Here is a 13,954-nt window from a genome sequence, read left to right on the forward strand (position 1 = left end):
CTAGTGTTGATGACAAATATGTATGAATTTTTGCTATTTTCAATGTAGTTATCTTGTGTTTTGTTTTGGTCATGAGGGCAATTTCATTTATCATTAGTCATTGCTCCTAACAAATGTAGGAGCCAAAAAAAGTAGTTCGGGGCCACATCCCGACACTGTAGGTTAATATTCAAATGTTTAACTAAACGGTTAAAAGTTTTTCCAATAAGATCATCTAATACTACATTGGCAGTAAAAGTTGGTACACTAGTGAGCACAGTTGGGTTTGGTGAGTAGTCGACCCTGGTTCCTTCCTTTGCTAATCAATCAGCTACTGCATTTTGCTCTCTGAAGATCAGCACTGTCATGGATGCTTTTAGTTCCTGTAGCAATGACCTGCACTCAGATACAATGTTAGCATATAGTGGGTGATAATTGTTTAAAATATTAATAGCTGATGATGAGTCCATCTCAATATAGAAAGAGGTGATGTGATGTTGTTTGGAAACCAGAAGGCCAGTTCTAAGGGCTAACAGTTCAGCCATTATGGGGTGGGGGGGATATGGTTATAGTATCCTAGGATCCATTCACCATGTTTGTTCCTAAATACTCCGCCCAATCCCCCAGGTCCAGGGTTGACTTTTGCTGAGCCATCAGTGTTTAGTTTAATCCCTCCTAGAGTGGGGAGGTTCCACTTTGTGGTGATAGTTTCAACCCTTTGGTGTATGAGAGTGCACTGATTTCTGCTAATGAGGGTAAACTCAGTGGTGTTAGCAATCACTTGTTCAACTCTAGTAGTGTTGTGCTTATTGTTGAAGAGGTTGTCGTTTCTAGTTAACCAGATAGTCCAAATTAAAGGCAGTAAGGTAGTAAGGTATCCCAGTTGAGCCAATTGCTGAAGGGCATTCCACGTAGGTTGTCCCATGCTTCATGCCAAGCCCAAGATTGGTCCAGCCTGAAGGGAATTTGTAAGTGCTTTTGGCTTGGATGGTATCCCAGAAGTGGAGTGCATTGCTGCACTAAAAGAATATATGGTGGGGGTCCTCAACAGCGTTGCTGCATAGTTGGCAATGGTGGGGGAGATGTTGATGCCAATATGATTGAGATAACTGTCAGTGGGGAGCCTCTTATGCGTCAAGAACCATAAAAAGGTCTTGATTTTATTGGGAGTATGTGCTTTCCTGATGATTCAGGGAGGAGTGATGATTGGATAGCTGAGAGTACATGCTACTTGTAGTGAATTTAGCATCAGGGGAACAATTCCAGATAACAGCATTGTTTTATCTCTTTTCTTATTTCACTTTTGGCGAGAAAAATAGTTTTAACTTTCTTAAGATTATTTCAAAAGATTTGAGAAAATTTTCAAATAATTTTAAGAAATTCACAGAGTCGCCACTTGATTTTTGTAAAAAAAAAATCAAAAAAAAATGTAAAAGAGTTTCAAATGTTCAAAAACAAAAATAAACCTTTAAAACTAGAGATTTTGGGTAAGGGTTCAATTAACGCCCTAAGAAGGTTTTTAAGGCACTTAGGTACGTCCGTTTAAAACGGTATACCAAAAGAACTAACTAACTAATAGTGGCTAGTTTTGCAAAAGATTAATTTGTTAAACTTGATTTTATAGAAAATAATAAGATTATTTATTTAACATTTAAACATAACATTTATTTATTTAAAGGAGAGCATAAATTATTTCAATAGAACCAAATGGTAACTTTCCGGACTAAAGAGAGAAATGATTTCTTGCTTTTGTGGAGAAAGAAAAGATTACTAAATTATTTCCTTATTATTATTTATTATAGAAAAAGTTAATAATATTAGAGATAATACATTTGAAAAAATATTAAGAGAGTGTTAAAAAAAAACCTTTATAATTATGAAGAGTTTAAATTTATAAGAAAAAATAGTTTCTTGAGTTATGTTAATAGACTATTTTGTTACAAGAACATAACGAACATCATTTTGAAATAAACAATTTAACAAATTCTTTTAAGCTTAGTTTTAGGGAGTGAAGTCGAAAATAACCATTTTAATTCATTTAGATGAGATATATTACGAATTTGACTAAAACTGTGATAAAATGAAATGATAACGCATTAGGGGATTTATATAGGCTAACCAAATTAATTAATACGAGCACATAAGATAGCATTTACAAGAAAATGGATAAGAAGAGTTAGAGTTTGGGCCTTTTCTCAAATCTGGCAGCCCTTGGCCCATTCTTTATGGACTTTTAGTCCATTGATACAGATGTATACCAGCTGTATATCAGCTGTATACAGCAGCTATTTTTCCTGCGTTTTGTATATATACACTGTATACCAGTGTATAAATTACTGCACATTCACTCCCAGCTCCACTGTGCGTCATATGTTGGCATGTATCACCCCTTTGGACCTGGAAAACCTGTGTATCTGGTGTATACCAGCAGCTGTTTTTGCACATTAAGCCACTTTTTGACTCGAAAGAATGGGCTTTGCCCGAGGGATGCAAGGATTGGAGTTCCGTGGACTCGGTGAAGGAGGTTCATGCACAGAAAACGAGATAAGGATGAGCATCCAAGAAGAATCTTTAACCAATAATCAAACAAATAGAAACAAAAAAAATAAATGCTTAATGCTCAACTACGTGAAACATATTAATCTCCATACAAAATGCGAGGCACATAATTATCATATTCCGTTAACACGACACGATTTTCATGATTCAAACATTTCGTTCAACAATTATATATAGTTTGCAAGGTCTCCGAGGAAAGTTGAATTAACTTATGGATATCAAGCTATGTGCAAGCCAAAAAATGTATTCATGATGAGAAAAGTACATGAGAATAAAAAAAAAAAAAAAGAAACTTTGAATCCATGTCAAAGCCTCACATGGCTATTATTTAAGTTCCACCTTACAAGATAACCCAGCACCTAGACTTTTGTTGTTTCAAGATGGCCACTATTCTTATGGAGAAATCTCATACCACAGAAAATTTCTTCAAAAAATCAAGATTCATCCAGAAATAAAACACATAAACTTATTTCAAACCACTTACATACGAATGACTATTTAACTTGTTAATACACGAACAAATCCGCTGTCTAAGAAAATGGATACAGAACATAAACTACCAGTCTCACAACAGCAGCAACAATTAAAACACCAGCAGAAATTTTACACTGGCACTTTAAACACGAAGAAGAGGGAGTAGCAAGAGATGAGTTTTTTACCGGTTTTGGGGCAGCGAATTGGGAACAGCGAGTGGATGACTTCAAACCGGAGTTTCTTTGAGAAATCTTAAGTCGCTGTTGTCGTTGAAAGTTGTTGTGGTGTATTGCTGTACTGGTTTTGACGCTGTTGTGTTGAAATTGTCGCTGTTGTTGGCTGTGGAATATCGGGTTGCTGAAGCTGTGTTGTTGTCAGTTGTTGTTTGCTGTTATTTGTACAGGTATAAGGGGAAATAAGGGAAAGGGAATTTTGGGCCGTGTTTGTATGGTTGTTGAAGTTGATTGGGCTATTAAGTTAGAGGGAAGTTGGGCTGCTGGCCAAATCTAAAAGTAGGAAAAAGGGCTAGTTATTTTTAAAAAGGAAATTGAATGAATTCGGATAAAATCGAGATGAAATTATCTTTTAATTAATTTAACGAATTTTTTAAATTTAATAATTTTAAAACAAATATTAAATAATAATAATAATGATAATAATAATAATAACAATGAATTAAGAAACGAATTATGTCATCAATTCCTTATTTTCATACGATCTTGAGAAAAATAGAATATTTATAATTTTTTCAAACTTTTCACTCCGAATAAATTCTAAAGAATTTTATTTAACTGATAATTATATAACCATGTATAATTAGATACTATAGTATTATTATCATCTAAATTCAAAACGTAGGGTTGAAATTTATTTAAAAAAATAACTTAAAATAAATATTTTAAAACTATTTAAAATTGAGAAATTCAGAAACTAATTTGGAATGTGGAAGGCAAAAATTAGGTATCAACAAACATCCATGTTAGAGTCCATGATACTGATAGGCATGCTTGTAATGATTTGCCTGATGGTAGTGGGAATTTCAAATGGGATTGAGGTAAAATCCCAAATGTCATTGTTGTAGACATCTTTGACAGTGATATCAAGAGTATGGGGTTTTACAGGCCCATGGACCACACTTTTAAGGCTGCCAAGGTGAGGTATCCAAGTGTCTCCCCAAAAAGCTCATTCTGTCACACTTTCAGTCTTTCCCACTCTCCATCGAATTCCTAAGGAGCAATCTTTACAACTCTTTTAGATGCATTGCCAGGTTATGGAGGTAATTCTTTTGGGGGTGGAAGGGCCCTGGTTGTTGTGAAATTTGGAGAGCATGACTTGACCCTAAAGAGAGGTCGGGTTGTGGAAGAGTCTCCATGCCAGACCAGCATGCATAGCTCTATTTCTCAACTCACTTTTGTGGAGACCAAGGCCACCATTTTTTTGTGGGTGGTAGAGGTTTCCCAGCTGAGTAGGTCTAGTTTTCTCTTATCAGGGGTTCTTGCCCAAAAAAAATCCCTTTGGATTTTATTAAAGGACTCGGTAATAGTTTTGGGGATTCTAATGTACTGCATGATGTGAGTAGGCATTGCACTAAGGGTGGACTTGGCAAGGACTGATCTGCCTATCATGTTCAAGAGCTTGATTTTCCAGCCTGCTAACTTGGTGTTCATAGAGTGAATGATGAATTCAAAGTCACTATTTTTGGGTTTGCTTTGAAAGATTAGGAACCCAAGGTATTTCCCAAAGCTGGCACAAGGCTGGATGTTAAGGATTTGGGAACACATAGTGATATGAGGAGAGGGGGTATTCTTGGAGAAAATAACCTTGGACTTATTATGGTTGATGATCCAGATAGCTTGCTGCAGATGGTGAGCATATTTACAATGTTATGGCAGTTTTGGGCATTGGCTCTAACAATCAGGGTAAGGTCATCAGCAAAGAAAAGATGGGAAAGTTTGGGTCCAGCACGAGACATGCTTATAGGGGTCCAGTGTTTGGCCCTCAACTCAGTTACAATACCCCTAGAAAGTCTCTCCATACACATAATGAATAAGTAGGAGGAGATGGGGTTTCCTTGTCTTATACCCCTAGAGAGGTTAAAGAAGGAAGTTTTCCTACCATTGACAAAAACAGCTGACAGAGAAGGTGCTAATGCAAGACAATATGAGCTTAGACAGCTTTGGTGGGAATCCAAATAACTTGAGTGTGTCCTTGATAAAGGACCATTCAAGTTTTTCAAAGGGTTTTTCTAAGTAAATTTTAAGGATCAAGCTGGCTTATTTCCCTTTCATCCTTTCAAAGTGAGTAATGTACTCCTGGATGATGATGTCCTGATCAGAGGCCCTTCTATTGAAGAAAAAACTATTCTGGGGAGGGCCAATAATATTTTGGAAGAAGAGCTTGATTCTTTTGATAATTATCTTGGTTATAGTTTTGTAGGAAGTGTTGCAAAGGCCAATTGGTCTGAAGTTTTTGAGGTTAAAGGCATTCCTACACTTAGGGATGAGACACAAAAGGGTTGTATTATAGGTTACAGGGATTTCAGAGTTGGAGAAAACTTCCTTGCAGAAAGAGATAACCTTAGGTCCTACCTCATGCCAAAAACTTTAGTAGAAGAGAGGATGAAGGCTACACGACCCAAGGAGCTTTGAGAGATTTAAAGGACTTGATGGCCATAAGGATTTCAAAGTCCCTCAGGGGTGCATCAAGGATGTGGATAGCATCCAAGCTGACCATATTCCTAGCTACAAGAGGAGTAAAGTGGCTGTTGGTGCTCATGTTGTGGCTAGTGGTATAAAGGTTATTGAAGTAGCAAAAGATATGATCAGTAATTGTGTCCTCTCCTCAAACTGCATTGCATACATCATCAACCAGCTCAGTGATTTTATTTTTTCTTCTCCTATTAATGGTGGTAGCATGGAAAAAAATAGTGTGGGCATCCCCTTCAGTGAGCTAATTAATTCTAGATTTAGTCTTCCAGAAGTCCTCTTTACACTTTATAGGGCCTCATGATCATAGAGAAGCTCATTCTCCAGATTATAAAGGTAGGTGCTGGTGTGGTAATTCTTGGACCTCTGAATACCATCTAATATAGCAGTAATATTTTTTAGCTTTTTAAAGATATTTCCAAACACTTCATGGTTCCATGTAGTAGCATGGGTCTGAAAGGTGAGATGGCCTAATGGAGCTTGGGTGTTTGCGTAAAGCAGTTGTGAACTAAGTCTTGGAAAGTACGGTGATTACACCACATTGGTTCAAATCTAAAGGGTTTGGGATTAGATCTCTGTCTACCATGAACCATAGAGAGGAGAAGAGGACAATGGTCTGATTAGGTTCTGGGTAGATGAGTGACTATTGCCTATGGGAAGAGATTTATCCAGGAGGTATTAGCCATACACCTATCCAATCTTTATTGGATGAGACTTGTCCTATTACGATACCTTCTATTGGTCCAAGTGTATTTACAGCCCCTGAAACCTAGGTCCACTATGTTCCAATGGTTTAGATAATCTCACATTTTGTTCATCCTATTATTATTGATGGGAGCCCCCCTATTTTTTCATTGGCTCGGAGGGCTTCATTAAATCACCACCTATTAACCAATCCCCTTTGAAGGTTTCAGAGATTTGACAGAGCTTTTCCCAAAGAGTGGCACGTCTACAAAGGTTGGGGCTAGTATAAATAGCTAAGAAAAATCAAGGTAAGAGGTGGGAGTTTACCTTTACAATAGTGTGCACTCCTTGAGGGGGATAGAGAAGTTCTGAAGCTTAACCATGTCCTTCTTCCACATCATAACGGTACCCCCCTTCCTACTATCAACACTGAATTGTACGTGAGAATCAAATCTGAAAAGCTCCACAAGATGTTTATAGTCTACCATTTTGGTTTCCAAGATGACAAGAACTGAGGGGTTATGGGTCTTGATTAGAGCATCACATTAGCACTTAAAGCTGGCGTTGTTGGTGCCTCCAGTATTCCAGATAATAAAGTTCGTAGAGTTAGTAGGATTGGGTAGTTGGTTTAGAATTGTACTCTTACCCTTGTCCTGACGAAGGGTCTGTCCCTGTTCCACATAAGGGTTTGGGCAGGCTGCTGCATTCACTCCCAGTGACATGTTTCTCAGAGAAAGTTTTAAGGTTTTCATCTCCCTCGAATAGAGCATAATAGTAGCTACGCTACAGGGTTCTATGTACTCTTTCCGAAGTGGATTTTCTAGCACGAAGAAATCTATATTGGCTTCCGTGAAGGTTGCCAGAAACTTCTCTATCTCTGAGTTTGTTTGTTGAAGCTCCTCTAATATAGTTGGTTTTAATTTTTTTGGACTTCTTCCTTTGCTGACTCTTGTGGATTCAAAAAGGAGGTCTGAGTATCTTTGGATTGAGGAGTTAGAGGGATCCACGGTACAAAGTTTTTGTCTCCATCTTCGAGAGGTATGGGGTATCGGGATAGCAAGACATGCCCTTGAACATGTGGCACGCAAGGGAGTTGAACTCGTAAAAGTTCATGATATTGATATTTGTACTTGCATCCATGTTTAGGCCCAGAGTTGGTGCCCCAGCCCTTCAGCTATCTTGTCTGTCCCCTTCTTGATGATTTGGGCCATCCACGTTGTATCCTCGATCACAAGTATTATTGGTTGGTCCCCTACTATGACATGGTGGGAGATGGACTTCCCCTTTAGTACTAATTTCGCCCATAACATTAGGAGTCTGTTGGGTGGATGAGGGGCTGAGACGAAGATCAGTGGCTCCTTAAGAGCTGGAGTAGTTTAAGACGATGGGTTCGCCATTGATGAGCTAAGTTTTCTTGGGGTTATTTATGAATTTGGTAAGTGGTTGGCACATTGATTAAGGCTTAAAGGATGGGTATTAAAGGAGTTAATTGACATGACCACATCGGTCATGTCAACCGTTTCAGGGTGATTATTACCCCTAGTACCGGCTTCGGTTAACTCCCTAGAAGTTGCAGAGACAGAGGCCTCCATTGAAGCCTTATTTGTGGAAGTAAAGAGTAGGCCCCGACTGGAGTCGCCAGAATTAAATGGGAGAGGGGTAGATTAATTAATAGTAGGAGAGGGTTTAGTGGGTTCTGAGACTCCACGTTTATGGAGATAACTTTCCTTGGTGGTAGATTTGTTGACAAGTTGGCGCATAAGACCCACTTTAAATTTATTTCTCTTTTTCCCTCCAATTTTATTATCTATATTTCTCTTCACATCTTGTGGGGCAACATCATTAACTTGGAAATTACTAAACTGGTGAGTAGGAGAGGACCTACCTGGTGGGCCGTATTCATTCTTAACTAGGATGGTCGCTCCTATTGTGTTGTTATGCTTCTATGATTTGGTGTTGTGTGCTTTGGTGGGGATTTTCTTATGGAGAGGAGACGATCTTCCAGTCATCTTTGTCGGAGGGATTCGGATTGGGGGCGGGTTTCGACGGTCCAGCTTCCATGGTGTTTATGGGGCTGCCATGGACACAAATCTTGGCGATATGGCCGAGTCTACCGCAAACGGTACATAGAATTCCTTCTTCTTTATAGATAACTCATTGTTGATGGCACCCAATGGTCACCTGGGTTTTTAGAGAGACATTTAGTGAAACTTGGATGTATATGCATGCATACCTTCCTCGAAGAATAGAGGATGTGCATGTGTCGATTTTCAGCAGAGCTCCCAGCTTCGATCCTATCTGCTCCAGGATTGCTTGGTCATAGAACTCAGTCGGTAGTTGCGGTAATCTGAGTCAGACTGTTGTGTATGTTTGTGTCGCATGGTGTGGTGCGAAGTTTGTCTCCCATTGCCTGACCGACAAGAAGTGACCAGTAACAAATCATGGTCCGCAATGGAGGGCTTTTAGCATATTCTCTGACTTGGTATGTTTCATAGTATAGAAGTCGTTCCCCAGGTCAATAAGGACTAGGGGTTCAGTTGGCTTCCATGTGTCTTGCAATTTGATTTTTAGATAATTGTGTGATAGTCTTTTATTGAATAGCTTAACAATTACTGAGTATTGTCATGGCCGGTAGATTCAGACTTTATCTTCCTCCGATAGGTCAATAGTGTTGTTTCTATCATCATTTGCACCGATTGGGAATTTACCCATCTTATAGGCATAATTCTTATTGATAGAGCAATCCTTGTTCAACAATTTGTCTTTGAAGCTTTCCGTAAGAGTTGGGATGGGTGTGCCATTTGGTTGTTGTTGTTTGATTGACATCATGTCAGGTAGTTCCGACGGTTCTGATAGCTGAGTCGGTGGTCCTTCCGTTTGTTGGGACATTGAGAGAGAATAAAATTGTATCTAAAATTTATATCGTGAAGATCACAAATTACTACTTCACTTGTGAATTCAATACTCTATGAACAAAAAAGTTTCCACAAAGGAAAAAATGACAAAGGACAAGAAGGGTTGAATTACTAGCATAACATATCAAATCTTCATAATTTCAAAGCTACAAATAAATAAGAGGAAAAAAAATACATTTTAAAATTATGTCATGCAAGTCTTGATATATTTATGTGATTTCATGTTATATTTAATCTCGCCGTCTTGTTGGATTACTCATAAATCATGTCAAATCATCATATGATTTCAAACAACAAATAAAGGAAGAAAAAAATACGACACATGAAAAATCGATAAATCTCATGTTGAATTACTCACAAATTATATGTAACTGTCACAATTATTCGAATAATCATAAAACACATCGACCTATATTGCACAATTTCCTAATCATTCTCATCATTTAATTACATAATTTGCTCTTTAAATAAGTTGGCCTTCAATATTTTTCCCTAGAATCAGAGTTATGCTTAATAGGGCATAAATTTTCTAAGGTCGCGGGACATAACTCGTAAAATATTATGATGTAAAAATATTATTTTTTATATCCTCGCAAAAAGATTAACTATATATCATGTAAACATTAAAGAGTCTCTCTACTTTATTATGAGATAATCATATGAACTATGTATATTTATTCTCTATATTTTATTTTCTGAGAATATACCGGATATATTATAATTATTGTAGCATAAAAAAAGGACGAGAGTGCAAATGACACCTCTCTTGACCTCTAAGAAGCCCAAAGGTCCATTGGGGGCCTAGGTGGCCCAAATTCTCTTTTGTTCTCTTTCCAGAGAACTCATCCCAACCCTTTTTTTATTTGTTTATTATTTATTTTATTGCCTTGAACATAAAAAAATGGATATTGCTCAATTGATATTGGAATTATCTACAATATTAGAAGACTAAAGATGGAAAATACATTATTTAAAAATTAGGCAAAGTTGGACTGAAGATAGCTCAATGAATTAACTAATTGTACTATAGTCTAGAGAAAGAACCAAAAAGTCTTGTGAAGTTTCCCACTTCCTTCCTACCATCTGCCTTTCAAATTTCTACTTAATAAACTCTATTAAACATTTTGCCAAATGAAAGAGGTCAATAAAACAAATAATATAGAAGAAAGAGTTAGGCCTATTGATTTCTCTGATTTATTTATCAAAATATTGGATATTTCAATAGCAAAGGAGTTCTTTTTTCGTCTCAAAATCTGAATAATATTCATTTTGTTCTTGAGTGTGTTAAAGAGTTAAAATGGCAGGTATGCTTGCTGGTGTTGAATGTGCAAGAAGAAGAAAGTTTCATACAAATAGTGGCTTGTTTGATTCATCATCTAATATATCTTCATCCACAAGAAGGTCTTTTCTTTGTCTATACACAAGCAGCCATGAACATAACTTTACCTCAAGATTTTCCAAGGTATGTACGATAGAAGGGTGGTCAGTTAACCACTCTTAGTAAGAAAATTATACTGTTCAGATATGTCAAATTGTTCCTCTTTTGTTTGATTGAGTTAGATGTACTTGCATAGACGAATCTAGGATTGAATTTTACAATTAAATGCAGTACTTTCAGCTCGAACTATATATATTTATTAGCTAAACATATTCAATCTATACACATATAATATATGATCACGCTCATTCTTAATCCGGAGATATTGAAGTCTCTTCTATGGATCTACCCAAGATTAGACTTTTGTGTTCTTAGTGGCATGATACAAATTCTGACCTTTTGGGTACAACCCTTCTCCTAACTCAACTTAATTAATATGTAATACTTTGTATATCGAGTTGTTCTTTTTATACATATAACAAGATCACACTTTCTCTAATTCTGCATAATTAAAATGAAATATTTTGTACATTGAACTGTCTTTTTATACTATGACAAGATCACATTCATTTTGAAGCCATCACCTCTATGGATCTATCTAGTATTAGGTTTTTGTGTTTGTTATCAATAACATGATAGTTATTAAAACTCTTGTGGTTATTGAATGAATAGGAAAGAATTTCAACAAGCAAAGAGTATGAAGATGACAAATTAGGTGAAGTTGCAAGAGAAGCCAAACAAAGGCTAGATGAGAGGCTCACTTCCCAATGGAAATCACAAAATAAGAGGTCTAAAATCTTGATCCAAAATTTTCCTTTTTTGCGCATGTTAGCAGGAACCTAATTCTCTTGCTAACTTGCACCCCACCCGCTCCGATGGTGGATTCAGAATTTATGGATCGTAGTTTTCGAAAGATTCCAACATACATATTGACTCCCAAAATTTTAAGGTTCCACTAGAAAAGTAAATCATTCATCTATTTTCTTGACTTATTGAATGCTTTTCAAAATCTTATACTTCCTCCGTTTAAAAAAGAATGACCTACTTTGACTTGGCATAAAGTTTAAGAAAATAAAGAAGATTTTTGAATCTTGGAACCTTAAATTAAAGTTGTGTCAAATGTACCAAAATGTCCTTAATCTTGTGATCCTAAATATGTCATGTGGAAAGTTAAAATTAAAGTATTGTCAAAAAAGGAAATAAGTCATTCTTTTTTAAACGGATTAAAAAGGAAAGTAATCATTCTTTTTGAAACAGAAGGAGTATCAAATTATATATATATATATATTTTTATAATTATACTTAATCTGTATCAAATTTAATGAATGTCGGAGCATAAAAAATTTGCTTTAGATTGTCCTCAATTGTTTTTTCCTTTGACCCTTTAATCCCCTGATGCTGATTTATTTTAAATTTTTTTGTTTTTGAATATAGGGGTGCCAAGGGATTCAAAAGTCTAGGACAATGGAGGGGGCTGATTTGCTGACAAATTTGTTGGAACAATGAAGTTGAAATTGAGAAAAAAAAAAAAATTGTTCAATTAGTATTTACACTAAATCAATACGAATGCATGATATGTATTTTTCATAAATGTTAGTTAAACGATATGTTTTTCGTTTAATAATGATATGATGTGACAACTTGAGGGACAAAGGTAATTTTGAGTACTAGATCGAATTTTAAAGAACTTGTTTTGGTATAACATCGAGTGTAAATATATAGTATTTTTGCCTATTATTAGTGTGCAAGATTTATGAAAAATAGTGTAGAAGTGTATAAGATTTCTTGTAAATTTGAGCAATATGGTGTATGGAAATAATGAACATAGAATTTGTTTGATTGTTTCTATCTTTTTTAAAAGAAAATATAAAAAAAATTGGTGGTAATTAATAAATTATGAAACTACAATCACTATTTTCTTGATCCCAAAGTAGATGCAAATATTGAAGATGTAATAACAATACTCTCTTCTTCTTGATTTATTTTGGAATTTCACATCTGAATTATCAACTTTAGGATAGTGACTATTTCTTCATTACGAAATTGAAAATTGGCTAGCTTTTATTATAATTACTATTAATGAGTAATGAATCTTAAATTTAATTCAGTCTAAAAAATTAAAGGTTGCAATAAAGATTGTTCAAAATCATATATTGACACGAATAATCTCTATTATCACTATCCATGACTGAACATTTGAAACATTGAGGGGTCTTTGGTGTGAGATATTAAAGTAAATAATCTCAATTCTCGGGATAAAATAATAATCTCAGAATAAAATTTTTAATCCATCATTTGGTTGTCAATATTTGGAATAACTTATTGCGGAACTAATAAATAGTATCGAGATAAGCTATCCACACATATGGTGGTATTACTATCCCAACACAATTTATCTTTGGTATAAAATTATAAAAAGACAAAAATACCCTCAAACTCTATGATTTTCATTTCACACACATAAATATATATATATATATATTTTATTTATGAATATATTATAAATTAAATTTATTTGAATAATTATTATGTCTATTTATATATTTTAATTTCTCTAAAATATAATAAAAATGTCTACTCCATTATTAATTACATATTTTAAATTAAATAGTTTTTTAATCACTTGAAAATTGATATTGTATATATCAATTAAACTGAATTTTAATATTCTATTTTATATGAGTGATATGTGTTTAAATGAAGTGACATAAACAACAAATCTTCTTTTACTTTAACAATTTTAAGTTGGAAGTTTTTATTTCAAACTAAATAAGATGTAGTAAGTTTTTTTTAAAACAGACACGGCATAATCATGGGAAGGCACATACAAAAAAATTAAAGCTAAATAAGAATAAAGTTTCATTTTTAAAATACGCATGATATAATCATGAAAATGCACACACACACACAAAGTTAAGGTAAATAAGATGAAAGTTTTATTTTTAAGAATAAATATTTAAAGCTTGAAAAGAAATATATATATATATATATATATATATATATATATAAAAAGTTAAATAAGATGAAGGGTATTTTGGTAATCAATTAATTTATTCTTAAAAATTATACCTTGCATATTACTTTGAATACAACAAACCAAACACTCAATAAAAAATAATGTCAGTATAACTATTCTCAATATAACTTATCCCATCATAGCTTATCCCAACATAACCACATTTCCAACAAAACGACCCTTGATAGTATAATATGGATTCTAACGTGGAATACAACAAATAATAAATTGAGATTGAGTCTGA

General features: G+C 34.9%; 1 protein-coding gene across 1 annotated transcript; it reads left to right on the top strand.

Moving 5' to 3' along the window:
* The first annotated feature begins 10,271 nt into the window (after window positions 1–10,271).
* LOC107877685 lies at window positions 10,272–12,538 on the top strand. Its single transcript, XM_016724376.2, has 3 exons — window positions 10,272–10,778; window positions 11,367–11,482; window positions 12,129–12,538. Exons 1-3 carry the CDS (start codon window positions 10,614–10,616, stop codon window positions 12,178–12,180), a joined length of 333 nt encoding a protein of 110 aa, XP_016579862.2. The 5' UTR covers window positions 10,272–10,613; the 3' UTR covers window positions 12,181–12,538.
* Window positions 12,539–13,954: the final 1,416 nt, after the last annotated feature.

This window comes from Capsicum annuum, chromosome 7 (genome assembly GCF_002878395.1).
Source record: "Capsicum annuum cultivar UCD-10X-F1 chromosome 7, UCD10Xv1.1, whole genome shotgun sequence".
Classification (NCBI taxonomy): Eukaryota; Viridiplantae; Streptophyta; class Magnoliopsida; order Solanales; family Solanaceae; genus Capsicum; species Capsicum annuum.